Genomic DNA, 21,499 nt, shown 5'->3' with positions numbered 1-21,499 from the left:
CCTGCAATTGATTGGTTGTAGGCAGCAGTAAATAAAAATGCACTAAATAAACACAAAAGTGAGTTGGTGAAATTGCAAATAACTATAAAATAGGTATAGTCGCACAGTTGAATCAGAAAATGGTTAACCCTCCTACATGTGCAATTTTAGTTATTTTTAAAATATAATTACCGAAATGCTAAAAAAAATCATGTAAAAAGAAAAGAACAACTTACTTTCTTCTAATATAATAAATGGTTTATTAATATGGATGGATGGATGGATGGATATATATATATATATATATATATATATATATATATATATATATATATATATATATATATATATATATAATATATATATATATATGTATGAGCAATATCACAGGAGTAGCAGTGCGATATGGCTGTATATTGGCACTGGTGGGAGGCGTGCGTTAGTGCCTTAGTGCCCCCACCAGTGCTCATATACAGCCATATCACACTGCTACAAGTGTGATATTGTGTTTATACAACAGTTTGACGGCATAATTGTGTATATAAAAAGAAAATCAAACATGTAGAGTCTCAAAATCCCTTTTGTATGAGGAACTACTTTCTTCCAGGTTTGATACAAATCATAAGCTGACAGATAAACAGCTGAGCAAGCATCTTTTAAACTGTAGAGCTGTAGTGTCTGTATGTAGATCTGTATGTGGGCGGAGTAATACACAAAGGGTAAAGAGGCTGTACGAGTGCTGATATTACTTTAATATATCACGGCTATCATTCATTCATTCATTTCATTCATTCATTCATTCATTCATTCTCGGCTTAGTCCCTTTATTTATCCAGGGTTGCCACAGCGGAATGAACCGCCAACTTATCTAGCAATTTTCCCTTCCAGCCGAATTTTCCCTTCCACACAGATTCACACACACACTCATACACTACGGACAATTTAGCCTACCCAATTCACCTGTACCGCATGTCTTTGGACTGTGGGGGAAACCGGAGCACCCAGAGGAAACCAACGCGAAGGCAGGGAGAACATGCAAACTCCACACAGAAACGCCAACTGAGCCGAGGTTCGAACCAGCGACCCAGCAACCTTCTTGCTGTGAGGCGACTGCACTACCTACTGCGCCACTGCCTCGCCCTCATGGCTATCAGCCAATCAGATTCGAGAACCAGACAGAACTGTTGTATGTATATATATATATATATATTATTAAACTCAGAAGTAGTGCAATTCCTTGTGGCTGAATGCATTAAACTCTCTTGATATGCCTATACAGTCAGGGGACTTGCTCTTGCATTTGCTCTATAATATATGGTAAAAATGACTCCACAAATCTTATGGTCACCTATAATCCCAATTCAACATTGCAGATTCTGCCATGTGACTATTGCGAATGCACACATTGCGATATCAATGCTAAAGAGATATATCGTGTAGCCCAAGCAAGCGTCTATATTGCAAAGAAATCCTCCTTTCTTCCTGCTCTGTCTTGCATTAAAAGCATGACTGGGTTCAAACCCATCTGATGGCCCCGTGTCCAGACTTCAGTGTTTCTCCGTTACGCTCCCATAGTCCTCTGTTTCTCTCTCCGTCTCTCATTGGTGGATGAAAGGAGACACCTAGTGCTCAAAGCAAGCATCCGCATGCAGGACAAGATGATTAAAGCGGTGCAGTGGCAGTCTGTAGAATCTGGCACACACAGATCGGTGGGAGCTGCGAGGGATTTCTTGCTTTATTTATTTTCTCTCTCTCTGAAGGAAACATCAAGTATGACAGCAGGCCGTCTCTCGTTTCTCTTTCTGTCTTCTGAAGCCCCTCGGCCTCATGGGACGGGTCTGCAAGATTTAGCTCATTAATTTCTATTGTTTGCGCTTTCAACTATTTTTAGCTCGTCTCTCCTGTGAGGATGTCATTATTCGGCGCAGGACAAAACCGCTTTGTTGTGTTGTCTGCGCAATTAAGACAAGCAAATGTTCAGCCGGTGTGTGTGTGTGTGTGTGTGTGTGTGTGTGTGTGTGTGTGTGTGTTTGAGCTTGTGAAGATGAACACTTCCTGGAGGACAGCTGGAACACACTTGGTTTTTAACTCACGTTTAACAGTTTAACAGATATTATTTAATGATTTTAATGTTAAATATCCAGAAATTTTCACACCATTGTTCAGTCTGGAACACATTTGGTTTTTAACTCATTTGTTCTCATTTATTAGGCAATATTTAATGATATTAATGTTAGAAATCATGTATTATTTTCGCCCTTTGGTTTTTAACTCATTTGTTCAAATTTAATAGACAATATTTAATGACAGTAATGTTAGAACTCAGGTATTTTCTCACCATTTGTTTTTAATTCATTTTGTCACATTTAATAGGCAATATTTAATGATATTAATGTTAGAAATCAAGTATTATTTCCGCTGTTTGGTTTTTAACTCATTTGTTCTCATTTAATAGGCAATATTTAATGATATTAATGTTAGAAATCAAGTATTATTTCTGCCATTTGGTTTTTAACTCATTTAATCATATTTACCAGATGATATTTAATGATATTAAGGTCAGAAGTCGAGATTTTTTTCTGTTCTGCCTGAAAAAGATTTAGTTTAATTAATTCGTTTACATTTAATAGATCATATTTAATGATATTAATGTCAGAAATCCAGAATGTGTCCCACTACTGTAATGATATTAATGTTAGAAATCAAGTATTATTTTCACCATTTAGTTTTTAACTCATTCAGTTGCATTTAATAAATAATTTTAAATGAAATTAATGACAGAAATTGAGATTTTTTTCTGTTCTGCCTAGGAAACATTTAGTTTTTAACTCATGTTGTCACATTTAATAGATAATATTTAATGATAATAATGTTAAAAATCCAGAATTTTAACACAATTATTCTGCCTGGAAAACATTTAGTTTTTAATTCATTTAATCATATTTAATAGATAATATTTAATGATATTAACGACAGAAATCCAGAATGTGTCCCACTACTGTAATGATATTAATGTTAGAAATCAGGTATTTTTCTCACCATTTGTTTTTAACTCATTTTGTCACATTTAATAGGCAATATTTAATGATATTAATGTTAGAAATCAAGTATTATTTCCGCTGTTTGGTTTTTATCTCATTCAGTTGCATTAAATAAATAATATTAAATGAAATTAATGACAGAAATTGAGATTTTTTTTTCTGTTCTGCCTAGGAAACATTTAGTTTTTAACTCATTTTATCACATTTAATAGATAAAATTTAATGATAATAATGTTAAAAATCCAGAATGTTTCACACCATTGTTCTGCCTGGAACACATTCGGTTTTTAACTCAGTCGGTCACATTTAATAGACAATATTTAATGATATAAATGACAGAAATTTAGAAACTTTTTGCCATTTAGTTTTTAATTCATTTAATCATATTTAATAGATAATATTTAATGATATTAATGTCAGAAATCCAGAATGTGTCCCACTACTGTTATGATATTAATGTTAGAAATCAAGTATTATTTCCACTATTTGGTTTTTAACTCATTTGTTCTCATTTATTAGGCAATATTTAATGATATTAATGTTAGAAATCAAGTATTATTTCCACTATTTGGTTTTTAACTCATTTGTTCTCATTTATTAGGCAATATTTAATGATATTAATGTTAGAAATCAAATATTATTTTCGCTATTTGGTTTTTAACTCATTCAGTTGCATTAAATAAATAATATTAATGACAGAAATATACATGTATCATGTTGCCTTAATTGATATCCACAGAATCTGATAGTGTCATATCAAGAGAAATATCGTTATCGCAGTACTCACTAACAATATTGCTAATTTTTTTCAGTATCGTGCAGCCCTAACCAATATCCTCAGAATCTGAGTGCCATATCATAAGAAATATAGTTATTGCAATTCTCAACAATATCGAATTTTGTCCTGATATATCATATTAAATATCCTTATTGCAGTACTCATCAACAATATCGTAAATATTTACAGTATTGTAAAGCCATACTTGATATCCCCAGAATCTGAGCATGCTTTATCGTAAGAATATCGTTATCGCAATACTCATCAACAATATCATATATATTTCCAGTGTCGTGCAGCCCTTATCGATATCCTCAGAATCTGAATGTGCTCAAGAGAATTACGATATCGTAAAAAATGTCGTCATCACAGTTCTCATCAACAATATCGCTTATATTTCCAGTGTTGTGCAGCCCTAATTGATATCCCCAGAATCTGAGCATGCTTTATCGTAAGAATATTGTTATCGCAATACCTACTAACAATATCGCATATATTTACAGTGTTGTGTTGTTCTCAACAATATCCAGTTTTGAATAATAAATATCCTTATTGCAGTACTCATCAAAAATATCGTAAATATTTACAGTGTTGTGCAGCCCTAATTGATATCCTCAGAATCTGAGCAAGCTATATAGTAAGAAATATCGTTATCGCAATACTCAACAACAATATTGCATATTTTCCAGTATCATGCAGCCCTAATCAATATCCTCAGAATCTCAGAGTTCCATATCATAAGAAATATCGTTATTGCAATACTCCACAACAGCGCATATTATTATGATATATCATAAGAAATATCAATATCGCAATTCTCAGCAATATCGATTTTTTTCCCTGATATATGATAAATATCCTTATTGCAGTACTCATCAACAATATAGCATATATTTCCATTATTGTGCAGCCCTAATCAATATCCTCACAATCTGAGCATGCTACAGTGTTTCCTCTAGGATGTTTTCCAGCTGTGGCGGCAGGCCTTTTTTATTTACACAGATCTACCAACTACCTGTGACGTTATTTCAATGACAAATGTCATGAGCGCAGTATTAGAAGTCGGGATCACATTTATGTAACAGCCTACAGCATGTGAATCTCTGTGCTTGCGCGGCGATTTCTTCTGCTTGTGCACAAAACTTCTTGCACACCCTCAAATATAAGCCGCTTCAAGAGCTCGCAGATCTTCTTGTGCGCTCTCAAATAAACACTGCTGAAGTGCGATTTAGTGTGTTTATGTAACGAGTATGTCTCCAGCATTTATTAGATTTGCTTGGAATATTTCTCCTATAGAATGTCTCCAATAGACCTACAGAGCGGTATTAATGTGTCCTGAAGTAAAGTGAAGCGGCTATACGTCATGTTTGCTGGCCTCGCGCATCACGCACCTGTCAGTCAGTCAGCATGTAGCCTCAAAGGGTTAAACAAATGACGGACAGCACTACTACAGTTACAGAAAAGTTCGCATTGTTATAATTTACGTACTTTTTAATACGTTTTGGTGCTATTAATAAAATAAAATGTTTTGAATGAGAAGCTGTAATGTAGCCGTGGCGGGAGGAATTTTGCTGTGGCGTCCCACCATGAAAGAATGAATATAGCGGAAACCATGTGCTATATCGTAAGACATATTGTTATCGCAATTCTCACTAAAAATATTGCACATTTTTTTCAGTGTCATGCAGCCCTAATCGTTATCCTCAGAATCTGAGCGTGCTACATCACAAGAAATATTATCGCAATACTCAACAGCATCACATTTGTTTCCTGATATATCATAGGAAATATCGTTATCGCAGTACTCATCAGCAATATCGCTCATATTTCCAGTATTGTGCAGCCATAATTGATGTCCCCGGAATCTGAGCATGCTTTATCATAAGAAATATTATTTCGCAACACTCAACTACATCGCATATTTTTCCAGTCTCATGCAGCCCTAATCAATATCCTCAGAATCTGAGTGTGAAATCAAGTATTATTTCCGCTGTTTGGTTTTTAACTCATTTGTTCTCATTTAATAGGCAATATTTAATGATATTAATGTTAGAAATCAAGTATTATTTCTGCCATTTGGTTTTTAACTCATTTAATCATATTTACCAGATGATATTTAATGATATTAAGGTCAGAAGTCGAGATTTTTTTCTGTTCTGCCTGAAAAAGATTTAGTTTAATTAATTCGTTTACATTTAATAGATCATATTTAATGATATTAATGTCAGAAATTCAGAATGTGTCCCACTACTGTAATGATATTAATGTTAGAAATCAAGTATTATTTTCACCATTTAGTTTTTAACTCATTCAGTTGCATTTAATAAATAATTTTAAATGAAATTAATGACAGAAATTGAGATTTTTTTCTGTTCTGCCTAGGAAACATTTAGTTTTTAACTCATGTTGTCACATTTAATAGATAATATTTAATGATAATAATGTTAAAAATCCAGAATTTTAACACAATTATTCTGCCTGGAAAACATTTAGTTTTTAATTCATTTAATCATATTTAATAGATAATATTTAATGATATTAACGACAGAAATCCAGAATGTGTCCCACTACTGTAATGATATTAATGTTAGAAATCAGGTATTTTTCTCACCATTTGTTTTTAATTCATTTTGTCACATTTAATAGGCAATATTTAATGATATTAATGTTAGAAATCAAGTATTATTTCCGCTGTTTGGTTTTTATCTCATTCAGTTGCATTAAATAAATAATATTAAATGAAATTAATGACAGAAATTGAGATTTTTTTTTCTGTTCTGCCTAGGAAACATTTAGTTTTTAACTCATTTTATCACATTTAATAGATAAAATTTAATGATAATAATGTTAAAAATCCAGAATGTTTCACACCATTGTTCTGCCTGGAACACATTCGGTTTTTAACTCAGTCGGTCACATTTAATAGACAATATTTAATGATATAAATGACAGAAATTTAGAAACTTTTTGCCATTTAGTTTTTAATTCATTTAATCATATTTAATAGATAATATTTAATGATATTAATGTCAGAAATCCAGAATGTGTCCCACTACTGTTATGATATTAATGTTAGAAATCAAGTATTATTTCCACTATTTGGTTTTTAACTCATTTGTTCTCATTTATTAGGCAATATTTAATGATATTAATGTTAGAAATCAAGTATTATTTCCACTATTTGGTTTTTAACTCATTTGTTCTCATTTATTAGGCAATATTTAATGATATTAATGTTAGAAATCAAATATTATTTTCGCTATTTGGTTTTTAACTCATTCAGTTGCATTAAATAAATAATATTAATGACAGAAATATACATGTATCATGTTGCCTTAATTGATATCCACAGAATCTGATAGTGTCATATCAAGAGAAATATCGTTATCGCAGTACTCACTAACAATATTGCTAATTTTTTTCAGTATCGTGCAGCCCTAACCAATATCCTCAGAATCTGAGTGCCATATCATAAGAAATATAGTTATTGCAATTCTCAACAATATCGAATTTTGTCCTGATATATCATATTAAATATCCTTATTGCAGTACTCATCAACAATATCGTAAATATTTACAGTATTGTAAAGCCATACTTGATATCCCCAGAATCTGAGCATACTTTATCGTAAGAATATCGTTATCGCAATACTCATCAACAATATCATATATATTTCCAGTGTCGTGCAGCCCTTATCGATATCCTCAGAATCTGAATGTGCTCAAGAGAATTACGATATCGTAAAAAATGTCGTCATCACAGTTCTCATCAACAATATCGCTTATATTTCCAGTGTTGTGCAGCCCTAATTGATATCCCCAGAATCTGAGCATGCTTTATCGTAAGAATATTGTTATCGCAATACCTACTAACAATATCGCATATATTTACAGTGTTGTGTTGTTCTCAACAATATCCAGTTTTGAATAATAAATATCCTTATTGCAGTACTCATCAAAAATATCGTAAATATTTACAGTGTTGTGCAGCCCTAATTGATATCCTCAGAATCTGAGCAAGCTATATAGTAAGAAATATCGTTATCGCAATACTCAACAACAATATTGCATATTTTCCAGTATCATGCAGCCCTAATCAATATCCTCAGAATCTCAGAGTTCCATATCATAAGAAATATCGTTATTGCAATACTCCACAACAGCGCATATTATTATGATATATCATAAGAAATATCAATATCGCAATTCTCAGCAATATCGATTTTTTTCCCTGATATATGATAAATATCCTTATTGCAGTACTCATCAACAATATAGCATATATTTCCATTATTGTGCAGCCCTAATCAATATCCTCACAATCTGAGCATGCTACAGTGTTTCCTCTAGGATGTTTTCCAGCTGTGGCGGCAGGCCTTTTTTATTTACACAGATCTACCAACTACCTGTGACGTTATTTCAATGACAAATGTCATGAGCGCAGTATTAGAAGTCGGGATCACATTTATGTAACAGCCTACAGCATGTGAATCTCTGTGCTTGCGCGGCGATTTCTTCTGCTTGTGCACAAAACTTCTTGCACACCCTCAAATATAAGCCGCTTCAAGAGCTCGCAGATCTTCTTGTGCGCTCTCAAATAAACACTGCTGAAGTGCGATTTAGTGCGTTTATGTAACGAGTATGTCTCCAGCATTTATTAGAATTGCTTGGAATATTTCTCCTATAGAATGTCTCCAGTAGACCTACAGAGCGGTATTAATGTGTCCTGAAGTAAAGTGAAGCGGCTATACGTCATGTTTGCTGGCCTCGCGCATCACGCACCTGTCAGTCAGTCAGCATGTAGCCTCAAAGGGTTAAACAAATGATGGACAGCACTACTACAGTTACAGAAAAGTTCGCATTGTTATAATTTACTTACTTTTTAATACGTTTTGGTGCTATTAATAAAATAAAATGTTTTGAATGAGAAGCTGTAATGTAGCCGTGGCGGGAGGAATTTTGCTGTGGCGTCCCACCATGAAAGAATGAATATAGCGGAAACCATGTGCTATATCGTAAGACATATTGTTATCGCAATTCTCACTAACAATATTGCACATTTTTTTCAGTGTCATGCAGCCCTAATCGTTATCCTCAGCATCTGAGCGTGCTACATCACAAGAAATATTATCGCAATACTCAACAGCATCACATTTGTTTCCTGATATATCATAAGAAATATCGTTATCGCAGTACTTATCAACAATATCGCTCATATTTCCAGTATTGTGCAGCCATAATTGATGTCCCCGGAATCTGAGCATGCTTTATCATAAGAAATATTATTTCGCAACACTCAACTACATCGCATATTTTTCCAGTCTCATGCAGCCCTAATCAATATCCTCAGAATCTGAGTGTGCGATATCGTAAGGAATATCGTTATCGCGATACTCATCAACGTATTTTCCTAGTATCGTGCGGCCCTGATCGTTCTTCTCAGAATCTGAGCGTGAATCTGAGAAGCAGAGGTCATTGTGTTTGTGATGGTCACGGGCTGCTCGCTCAGATCTGGTCACGTCTCAGTGTCTATATCTCAGCCCTGAGGTGCGTGCCGTGTCTCGGTGCGGTATGGCTACTGTCTACTTGTGTTAAGGCAGAATAATGGCTAATCAGCGCTGTCTGCCCCGGCTTCTGCTTAGCGCGCAGGGAAATAATCTCTCTTCAGCGGCCCTTAATCAGCCTTGATCAGAGAGCCGATGCGCTGCCATCTTGAATCCAACCTCTGAACGTGAGCGCCTGCCCCAGTCTCACTTTAACTTACGCTCAGAGACCGCAGCATTAATACCCGCTGACACCTCAAAGCAAACCTTAGCGTTTCAATTAGAGGCTCCCGTGGGCCCGCCGGTGATCGGGTGCCACTCCCTCTCCGTCTCAAACACACTCCTGCATGCATTCGGTGGGCTGTTTTGGGTTGTTTACCTTTTGATTTATTGCGATGGCAGATTTTCAGGATGATGTGTTTTTTTCTGCTGCTGGAATGTGTGATGTGTTGAGGCTAAAGCTGAGCTGCTTTACATTCTGGCTGTTTGTCTTTGATGCACATCATGTGTTTGTAAACCAGATGCATGTTATTAGTATTATTTTGTGGCTTCAGAGAGAAGAAGAACTACTTAATTTAGGTTATTATTTAAAGATTTAACAATATGATTTTTGGCGGCGCAATGGGTTGCACAATTGCCTCACAGCAAGAAGGTTGCTGGTTCGAGCCCCACCTAGGCCAGTTGTCATTTCTGTGTGGAGTTTGCAAATTCTCCCTGTGTTGGCGTGGGTTTCCTACTGGTGCTCTGGTTTCCCTCACAGTCTGAACACATGCGCTATTAGGGAATTGGGTAAGTTGAAACTGTCTGTAGTGTGAATGAGTGTGTATGGATGTTTCCCAGTGATGGGCTGCAGCTCTAAGGGCATCCGCTGCTTAAAACATAATTTGGTGGATAGTTAGTGGTTCATTTCGCTGTGGCAACCCCAGATTAATAAAGTGACTGAAAATAAATGTATGAATGATTTTTAATACATTAAAGATGTAAACTAATGAATAAGTTAGTAATTAAATTGTCTAAAAAGAAGCTTTATTGTAACTAATTAAGGGGCGGCACAGTGGCTCGGTAGTTAGCACTGTGGCCTCACAGCAAGAAGGTCGCTGGTTCGAGTCCAGAAAGGAAGAAAGAAATAAAAAGAAATAAAAAGAAAGAAAGAAAGAAAGAAAGAAAGAATAACGAAATAAAGAGAAAAAAAGAAAGAAAAATAAAGAAAAAGAGAGAGCGAAATAAAGAGAAAAAAGAAAGAAATAAAGAGCAAGAAAGAAAGAAAGAAAAAAAAGAATGAAATAAAGAAAGAAGAGAAAGAAAGAAAAAAAGAAAGAAAGAAAGAGAGAGAGAGAGAGAGAGAGAAAAGAAAGAAAGAAAGAAAAAATAACGACATAAAGAGAAAAAAAGAAAGAAAAAGAAAGAAAAAGAGAAAGAAAGAAAGAAAGAAAGAGAAAAAGAGAAAGAAAAAATAAAGAAATAGAGAAAAAAAGAAAGAAAAAAAGAAAGAAAGAAAGAAAAAGAGAAAGAGAAAGAAAGAAAGAAAGAAAGAATAACGAAATAAAGAGAAAAAAGAAAGAAAAATAAAGAAAAAGAGAGAGCGAAATAAAGAGAAAAAAGAAAGAAATAAAGAGCAAGAAAAAGAAAGAAAGAAAAAGAATGAAATAAAGAAAGAAATTAAGAAAGAAATTAAGAAAGAAAGAGAAAAAAAGAAAAAAGAAAGAAAGAAATAAAAAAGAAAGAAAGAAAGAAAGAAAGAAAGAAAGAAAGAGGGAGAGAGAGAAAAAAGAAAAAGAAAGAAAGAAAGAAAGAAAAAAAGAGAAAGAGAAAAAGAGAAAGAAAAAATAAAGAAATAGAGAAAAAAAGAAAGAAAAAGAGAAAGAAAAAAGAAAGAAAGAAATAAAGAAACAATGAAAAAGAGAAAGAAAGAAAAATATAAAGAAAAAAAGAAAGAAAGAAAGAAAGAAAGAAAGAAAGAAAGAAAGAAAGAAAGAAAGAAAGAAAGAAAGAAAGAAAGAAAGAAAGAAAGAAAGAAAGAAAAAGAAAGAAAGAAAGTGTAGGTGCTAGTCCAGTTTTAGTCCACTGGATTCTGCTGCTGAGCCATCGGCCACATTAAAACAGAGCGTGCGGCTCTCATTATAGCACTGATGGAGTCCTGGGATCCTCTGAGACCGGCTGATTGGAGCCCCAAATTGACCTAGAGACGAAGAGAAATGGCAGAAGAGCTTTTTTTCGGAACTGAATTTCTCCGCAGTGTAATGATCAGTGGTAAGCAACGAGACATTTATCTCAATAAGCCGGTGATATTTTTACACTTGTCATTATGCAGAAGAAGGTTGTAGCTTGATAATGAATTGCGGTGAATGTCATCATAAAGGACTTTTAAACTCCAGTTGATCATATTAAGCAGCAGACGGGAAGAAGAGAGTACTCATTTACCAAGAATGTAATTGGTCACCCCTGCTGCCATGCTAAACCTTGATTGGCCAATTAATTAAAGGTGAGCTATTATGCAGAAATCACTTTTATAAAGGGTTGAAACACAGTTGTGTGGCAGCAGTGTGTGAATATAAGCAGCTTCTAATGGTAATAAAGTTTTTAATTTATTTAGTTTATGTAATCAGAAACACTTTGACATTCTCCCTTTGTACGTGTCATCAGAGAGGGAAGCCCCGCCCACTAGTGACCATCTCTCCCTCATTAGCATAGGACGTTAGTCAAGTTTTTGAATCTGCCACTATGCTGACACGCAGGCATTTGTGGCTCCGCCCTCTTCTGAAAAGACCACAACTCATTTGAATTTAAAGCGACAGTCACCAAAACACCACAATTAGAATCAAAGCCTAAAAGGGTCAGTTTCAGCGAGTTATGAAGCATTATCTGTGTGCTATTTGGAGCTGAAAACGCTCTGGGACATAACAGACTTATTTTACATCTTATAGACCTTTTTCTTGGAATGCAAAATTACCCATGAAGCTTTGCGTGTATGCGCAAGGAGAATGCGAAGAACTTCCGGTCGGCAGCTGATGCGTGTAAACAGTCACATTTGGACAGCTGTGAAACGATAGTTTTAATCTATTTTACCTGCTTTTATCCTCTTTGAACTAATACTGTTGTCCATCAGCAGCATCTCCTGGACTGATCATTTAAGGAAATGTGATCTAATAGGATGGAAAACAGCTGCTGTGAGGTGTTTTCCCCTCGTTGTCAGACGGCATCTTCTGCAGTTTAAATGAAGCCTCGTCATCGCTAAAGTCAACATTTTCTCTTCATTTCAAATATATAACCAGCCCAAACAAATGTAATTTATCAAAATGTTTGACACACACACGTAGCCTGTACTGTCCCACTGACACACTGATTTAATAACTGTGACAAAGTGAAAATACAGGCGAGTGTCATTTTGAAATGACAGAAAAACACACACTATCGTAAAAACAACACACTAAATTAAACACAAACGGCTCGCGATTAGAATGAACAGCAAATCAGCCAGCAGAGGATCAATAACAGACTTTTATTGCTCATTGGTCAACAAAAATTGCATGACTTACCTGTTAAGTTTCATGCCAGTAATCTGGTTTGCTCTATAATGCAGTGAAGTATTCCGTGTGTGTGTGTGTGTGTGTGTGTTTGTGTGTGTGTGTGTGTGTGTTGAAGAGCCGCTGAGCTAACAACTGACAGGCCAGGGAAACACACACACACACACACACTGTATTTGAACCACATCTGACAGATTAAAACGGCTTTAACACACACATTTCTAAGTTGTGTCTCACAAAAACACTCTGTTATCTATTAAAAAGGCTTTTGAAACCCATTTTCGGATCGCAAATTACCTATTGTAAACGCTGTAAACGGAAGTTCTAACCATTCAACCGGAAGACGCTGCTCTCTATGGCCCCCTCTATGCAGCAGCCAAGCAAAAGGTCTATAATAGCTATTCATTTGTATAGGCTAAACTGTTTGCTAATATATAGCAGCTTTTTAATGTAGACTACTTGTTCTGTCCTTTGTGAATAATATTAATAATAATAATAAATCATATTACTGACCATTTCAACTGTTTATTCACAATGTAACAGCTCCAGATGAACACATCTAGTAATTTGGGAATATTTTGGAGGAGGTTATCCCTTATTTTCACATCCCAATGTTGACAGGTATGGATTGTATTCATCGGCCAGCTCTCTGGCACCATGGTATTCAGAGTTTTGAAGCCGAGTGTTTTGAGTGAGCAGATACTGGTGTTGTTGGTATTCTGTCAGGGTTTTAGAGGGACAGACGCGTCTGTAATGGGCTGTTCTCAGCGGCACCGGGGCCTTGTTGCTGTTGACCTCCATTTAGACTCAGGCAGAGTGAGATCAGAGCGTCTGATGGTGAGGACGTTTCTGCCAGCGCAGGTCACGACCCACATCCACAGTCAGCACAGCACACATCTCAATCCCAGCGCTGCGAGGACACTGCTGGAGACGCCAGAGTCTGATACAAGGGGAGCTGTTATGCATAAATCACATTTATAAGAGGTTCAGACGCAGTTGTGTGTCGGCAGTGTGTGAAAATAACCAGCTGCTAATAGTAAGAAATAATTAATTATAATTAAAAACTGTATGCAGAAACACTTCGATTGACATTCTCCCATTTCGTCATCTTCAATTTTTCACGCAGATAACATTAATACTGTTTTAATCTGCCACTATGCTGACACAGGTGTTTCTAGCTCCGCCCTTTTCTGAAAAGAGCACTATCTCATTTGCATTTAAAGCGACAGTCACCAAAACGCCACAATTAGGATCAAAGTCTAAAGGGTCAATTTCAGAGAGTTAGACAACATTATTTGTGTGTGTGTGTGTGTGTCATAGATACAGCGCTCCAGAAATAAGCAGATGCGAGAGATGTTTCCTGATGGATTCGGGATTCATCATGCTGGAATGCTGCGTCAGGACCGCTCCCTGATGGAGAGCATGTTTTCCAGAGGATACCTGAAGGTTCTGGTGTGCACGGCCACACTAGCCTGGGGAGTCAACTTACCTGCACATGCCGTCATCATCAAGGTCTGTGTCTTGTGTTATACTTTCATGCAGTGCACCTTCCCTAGACCAGTGTTTCCCAACTCTGTTTCTTTGTCTTGTTTTATACTTTTAAGTTGTGCATCTTACCTAGACGCTGCATGACATTAACTATCCCGGACGAGCCCCCGATTTCATGTTGCACGCCATCTAGGCCAGTGTTTCCCAACAATGTTTCTGGAGGCACACCAGCATATCTGATTCATTAACATCAGGTTTTAGAGACTCTTCTGATGTTCTGATGAGTTGATTTAGATGTGTTTGATTAGGGAAAGGTTGAAAATGGGTACTGTTGGTGTGCCTTTAGGAACAGGGTTGGGAAATACTGCACTAGATTGTGTGCAACAGGACATTGGGGGCTCGTCCAGGATAGTTCATGTTACGCAGTATCTAAAGAGGGTGCACACTATGAAAGTATAAGAAAATATGCAGTCAAAATGTATTGGGGTTTTGAGTTCGGGAGCTGACGAGGCCAAAATAACAAACATTATATTTTAAACTTCTACATGACCTGACCATTTATTCATTAAATCTTACAAAAACTAACATTTTAAAAGAATAAAACAATAAAATATAATCATATATATAATAATAATAATAATAATAATAATAATAATAATATCTAAAACTGGTTATAATGGGGGTTTTATTGTTTTAAAATCTGCTTTCAGTTCCTTTTCATCTCTTTCAGAAAATCAAACTTTCAGACTTCATGTTGTGCATTTTCCCTAGACGCTGCGTAACATGAACTATCCCGGACGAGCCCCCAATTTCATGTTACACCCCATCTAGGTAGAGGTTGAAAATAAAAGAGGGTTGGAAAACACTGCACTAGATGGTGCGTAACAGGAAATTGGGGGCTCGTCCGGGATAGTTCCTGTTACGCAGCGTTTAGAGAAATTGCACACTAGGAACAAGACAAGACAAAGAAAATATGCAGTCAAAATGTATTGGGGTTTTGAGTTCGGGAGCTGACAAGGCCAAAATAACAAACATAATATTTTAAACTTCTACCTGACCTGACCATTTATTCATTAAATCTTACAAAAACTTACTAACATTTTAAAAGATTAAAAAATACTATAATAATAATAATAATGGTAATAATGGGGTTTTTATTGTTTAAAAATCTGCTTTTAGCTTCTTTTCATCTCTTTCAGAAAATCTAAGTTTTAGGCTTCATATTGTGCATCTTTCCTAGATGCTGCGTAACATGAACATATCCCGGACGAGCCCCCAATTTCTTGTTACGCACCATCTAGGCCAGTGTTTCTGTTTCTGTTTCAGTGTTTTTTTTTTTACAATGTTTCTGGAGGCTCACCAACAGTGCACATTTTGCATTTCTCCCTTATCTAATCCGTTAACTTCAGGTTTTAGAGTCCCTTTTAATGTTCTGATGAGTTTATTCAGGTGTGTTTGAATAGGAAGAGGTTGATTATGTGTACTGTTGGGTGTGCCTTCTGAAACAGGGTAGGGAAACACTGCCCTTGATGGTGCCTAACATGAAATCAGGGGGCTCGTCCCGGATAGTTCACATTACGCAGCTTCTTGGGCAGGTGTAAAACATGAAAGACAAGTAAAAGAACATATGCAGTCAAAATGTTTTGGGGTTTTGAGTTCGTGAGCTGACAAGGTCAAAAAAATTAAATAAATTCTTGTATTTTAAACTTCCACCTTAGCTGTTCAAATAAAAGAATGAAAATACAGGTACAAGTACTACCTAACACGAAAACAGAGATCCAAAGGTTTCACGAAAAGCCTGGCATCAGTGTCAAACAGGCAAAAGGGTCAAAAAAGCTGGTATATCAATAGTAACAAACATAAAGCAAAAACAAATCTCTTCTTCTTCTTCTGACTTTCTTATTTTCCTTTGTTTCCTCCTCTTTCTTCTTCCTCTCATCTTTCTTCTTCTTTTTTTCCTCACTCTGCACCTTTAACCAGGGAAAGCTGTACAGTTTATTAAAGTGTGTGATAGTCTTCTTGTTAATGCTTCTTGTGTGTGATGTCAGGGCACTAATATCTATGATGCGAAGCGTGGAACTCTGGTGGATCTGGGCATCCTGGATGTGATGCAGATCTTCGGTCGTGCCGGACGGCCACAGTTTGATAAATATGGAGAGGGAACCATCATCACAACACACGACAAACTCAGCCATTACCTGACACTGCTGACCCAGCAGAACCCCATCGAGAGCCAGTTCCAGCAGAGCCTCGCTGACAACCTCAACGCTGAGGTACACACACACAAACACAAACACACATCTGTCTGTCCATCTATCCCAGAGGTATTTCTGACTAAATGTAAAGTGGTTTTAATAATTAAAATAAAGAATATTCGATAAAAATGTCATTAAAACATGTTAAAAGTGGTAAATAACTGAAGCAATCTTAGTGAATCACAGACACTACTAACTGTAAAGCATTTATACATTTATTTAAATCTTATGAAAACTTACAAAAAAAATTAAAGATTAAAAATAGTAATAATAATAATAATAACAATATTAATAATATTAATATAAGAAAATTGTAATATATATTTTTATTGTTTAAAATCTGCGCATTACTTTCAGAAAATCAAACTTCCAGGCTGTTATTTTACTTATTTATTTTAATTTTTTATTTTTTTATTTTTTTATTTATTTATTTATTTATTTATTTATTTATTTATTTATTTATTTATTTATTTATTTATTTATTTATTTATTTATTTATTTTATTTTTATTTGTTTGTTTGTTTGTTCATTTATTTATTTATTTATTATTTATTCATTCATGTATTTATTTATTTCCTTATTTCTATATTTATTTATTAATTATTAATTAATTAATTTTAATTTCTGTATTTATTTATTTATTGATTGATTTATTGATTTATTTTTGTATTTATTCATTTATTTTTTTATTTCTGTATTTATTCATTTATTCATTTATTTATTTATTTATTTACTTTTTATTGATTAATTTATTAATTTATTCCTTTATTTGTGTATGGATTTATTTATTTATTTAATTATAAATTTTTTATTCATTTATTTATTCATTGATTGATTTATTAATTTATTAATTTATTTATTTATGTATGTATTTATTCCTTCATTTATTTATTTATTTTTATGTATTTTATTTATTTGTCCATTTATTGATTTATTTATTTATCTATTCATTTATTATTCATGTATTTATTAATTTATTTATTTATTTATTTATTTATTCATTTTTCTATTAATTTTTATTCATGTATTTAATCATTTATTTATTTATTTATCTATTCATTTTTTATTTATATATTTCTTAATTTATTTATTTATTTATTGAATAATTAATGTATTTATTATTTCATTTATTTTTTATGTATTTATTTATTCATTTATTTTTTCATTGATTTATTTTTTAATTTGTTCATTCATCTGTTTATTTATTTATGTATGTATTTATTCTTTTATTTATTTATTCATTTATTCATTTATATATTAATTTAGTTGTTTACGTCTCTATTTTTAAGTATTTTGCATTTATTTATTTATTTGTCATACTGAACAATACTTTCATTACAGTTTTTGTTTGCTAACATTTTTACATTTATTTTTCTTTGCAAAAAATATGATAAATTGCCCAAAGTTTGCCTTTATAGCAGTTCTTCATTAAAACAAGTTTAAATAAATACTTTGGAGTGGAGTTTAGTGTGCAGTTCTTCACTCTGCCGCATGAGGGCAGCATCAATACATCCCTCCTATTGAAACGCATCATCAGTTTGTCCAGCAGGTGGCGCAGAGACACCACACATCATTTGAAGTTCAGAATAAAGTCATTTCAGCACAGCATTAATGTGTTTGTGCTTGTCATTTGTCCAGCACTCTCATTTTCATCATCAGCAGTATTCAAAATAAACCCCTGTCAGGGAGCTGGCTGTATGATGATTGTTTTCTGTCTGTTTGTGTGCAGATCGCTCTCGGGACGGTCACCAATGTCGACGAAGCCGTCCGATGGTTGAGCTACACATACCTGTATGTGCGAATGAGAGCCAATCCACTTGCCTATGGGATCAACCACAAGGCCTATCAGGTGCTCATATTCTCATAAACATGTTCCTCAAAGGTCCAATGAAACTAAAGTAACGTTTGTTTAGATGTTAGTATAGTATTGTTCAATTTTAAGAATATTTATAAGCTAGTGCGCACTAAAAGAGGAACAAAATTCACAGTTAGGACATATAAAGCCGATATAAACATGTAAAGCTTGTAGTTTGGCACCTCCGCCTAAATGGATCAACAGTTTTATTCGGGTCACCTCATACTTCAGTTACTCATCAAATCTTCTGACCAATCAGACGCTCTCTAGTGTCTGACATGCCCCGCCCCCTTCTCATTTGGTGCACTTGTGCTGGAACATTCACACTGGCTCAGCAGTGATAATGCAAAACCTTTTAAAGGGGAGGAGCTACACTAGGCCCCGCCCTCTCGTTGTGCTTCAGTTGTGATCAGGTCATCTATTAAAAATGCTCACTTCAAAGCACTTCACAGGACCTTTAAATAACAGGTAATATAGGGAGGGATTCACCACAATAATCAACATTTACTTCAATTCAGTTCAAGTGTATTAGTATAGCGCTGTTCACAATCCCATTATTGCATTACAATCAAACTCAGAAAAGTTATAACTAAGGTTATTGATTATCAACTTTATTGGTGACTAATAACTTTAACTAATTAATTAGTAACTCAGCTTTTAACTGTTAAAGTTATGATATATAAACACAGTTAACCTGCAGTTATATGACATATAGGTGGTGTCTATATATCGATATGTCTGTATTTATGCTTTCTTTTGTTCTTATTTATTCATTCATTCATTTTCTTTTCGGCTTAGTCCCTTTATTAATCAGGGCTCGCCACAATGGAATAAACTGTCAACCTGCATATGTTTTACATAGCGGATGCCCTTCTAGCAACCTAGTACTGGAAACACCCATACACACACACACACTCATACACTGCAGACAATTTAGCCTACCCAATTCCCCTATAGCGCATGTGTTTGGACTGTGGGGGAAACCGGAGCACCCGGAGGAAACCCACGCCAACACGGGGAGAACATGCAAACTCCACACAGAAACGCCAACTGAGCCAGTTGGGACTCGAACCAGTGACCTTCTTGCTGTGAGGCGATTGTGCTACCCACTGCACCATTATTTATTTATTCATTTGTTTATTTATTAATTCGTTCATTTATTCTGTCATTCATTTGTTTTTTATTCATCAACTCATTCATTCATTTATTCGTTCGTTCGTAAGTTCATTAATGAATTTATTTGTTTATTCCTTCCCTTATTCATTCATTTATTCATTCATTCATTCATTCATTCATTCATTCATTTTATTCATTCATTTGTTTATTAATTCAATCATTCATTTGATTATTCATTTATTAATTTGTTTTTTTCATGAATTCATTCATTTGTTTATTCATTCCTTTGTTCGTTTATTCGTTTATTTTTTATGTGTTCTTTTTTCTTTCTTATTTATTTATTTATTTAATTGTTTTTATTGTAATTTATTTATTTTATTATTTGTTCTTTTTTATTTTTGTTTCTTCTTTCTTTCTGTCTTTCTTTCTTTCTTTCTTTCTTTCTTATGATTCATTCATTCATTTATTCTCTTATTTGATATTTGTTCTTTATATTTCTTTATTATTTCGTTTATTCTCCTTCATTCATTCATTCATTCATTCATTCATTCATTCATTTACTTTTTTATTTTTTATTTATTCTTTCTTTTGTTCATATTTATTATTTCTTTCTTTCTTTCGTCTTATTTATTTCTTTCTTTAATTGTTTTTATTGCAGTTTATTTATTCTTTTATTTATTTTTATGCAATTCTTTTTATTTCTTTTTATTTATTCTTTATTTATTTATGTATTTATTTTTCTTTCTTTTTTCTTTCTTATTTATTATTTTTCTTTCTTCCTATTGTTATTAATTAATTAATGTATTAATTTAATTGTTTTTATTCTAATTTATTTATTATTTATCATTTTTTATTTTATTTTTTGTTTCTTTTTTGTTTGTTTGTTTCTTTCCTTTATTCATTCATTCATTTAATTTTATTCTTTTATTTATTATTTATTCTTTATATTTCTTTATTATTTCTTTTATTCTTATTCATTCATTCATTCATTCTTTTATTTGTTCTTTATTCTTTATTCTTTTTTATTTATTCTTTTTTCTTTTTATTTATTTATTTATTAAATTGTTTTATTGTAATTTATTTTTATTATCTATTATTTCTTTATTTTTGTTTGTTTCTTTCTTATCTATTCTTTATTTTTATTTTCTTTCTTTCTTTCTTTCTTTCTTTCTTATTTATTCATATATTAATTTATTCATTTATTGGTTTAATTATTATTATATTTTTTCCTTCCTTTTATTTCTTCATGTATTGCTGTTTCTTTCGTTCTTAGTATACCGGTGATGTCTATGTGTGCGTGTTCAGTGAAGTGTATTAAGCTGTTCAGCAGTGCAGTGTATTGATGTTCTTCTTGCGAATGCGTTTGCTGCTGTTGATTCATTATGAAGTCTTTCAGCAATATCTAAATGCTGCTGTTGTTCAGATGGACCCGCAGCTGGAGCTCTACAGGAAGGAGTTAGTGGTGGAGTCCGGCAGGAAGCTGGATAAAGCACGGATGATCCGATTCGACGAGAGGACCGGTTACTTTGCATCTACAGACCTCGGCAGGACAGCCAGTCACTTCTACATTAAATACAACACTATTGAGGTGTGTCAGCGTGCTCTTTATGTTTATTTATTTCACTAGATATTCTTCAAGACACTAGTATTCAGCTTAAAGTGGCATTTAAAGGCTTAACTAGCTTAATATGGTTGAGTTCGGGTAATTCAGCAGGCCATTGTATAACTGTGGTTTGTTCTGGAGACTATCCAAAACAAATGTTGCTTAAGGAGGCTAACAATATTGACCTTAAAATGTGTTTAAAACTATTAAAAGCTGCTTTTATTCTAGTCGAAATAAAACAAATAAGACTTTCTCCAGAAGAACAAATATTATAGGAAATACTGTGAAAAATTCCTGAATCTGTTCAACATCATTTG

General features: G+C 33.8%; 1 protein-coding gene across 2 annotated transcripts in view; it reads left to right on the top strand.

Moving 5' to 3' along the window:
• The window catches only part of ascc3 (activating signal cointegrator 1 complex subunit 3), a 263,272-nt gene that overhangs the window by 169,129 nt on the left and 72,644 nt on the right, over positions 1–21,499 (top strand). For both annotated transcript variants that reach the window (XM_087286373.1, XM_087286372.2), the window contains exons 15-18: positions 14,186–14,377; positions 16,402–16,626; positions 18,338–18,457; positions 21,003–21,167. In XM_087286373.1, the coding sequence (XP_087142499.1) occupies positions 14,186–14,377; positions 16,402–16,626; positions 18,338–18,457; positions 21,003–21,167 (702 nt within the window). The remainder of the gene's footprint in view (positions 1–14,185; positions 14,378–16,401; positions 16,627–18,337; positions 18,458–21,002; positions 21,168–21,499) is intronic.

This window comes from Danio rerio, chromosome 16, assembly GCF_052040795.2.
Source record: "Danio rerio strain M-AB ecotype USA chromosome 16, GRCz13ab, whole genome shotgun sequence".
NCBI classification, from domain to species: Eukaryota; Metazoa; Chordata; class Actinopteri; order Cypriniformes; family Danionidae; genus Danio; species Danio rerio.
This window is presented reverse-complemented; position numbering and strand designations above follow the sequence as displayed.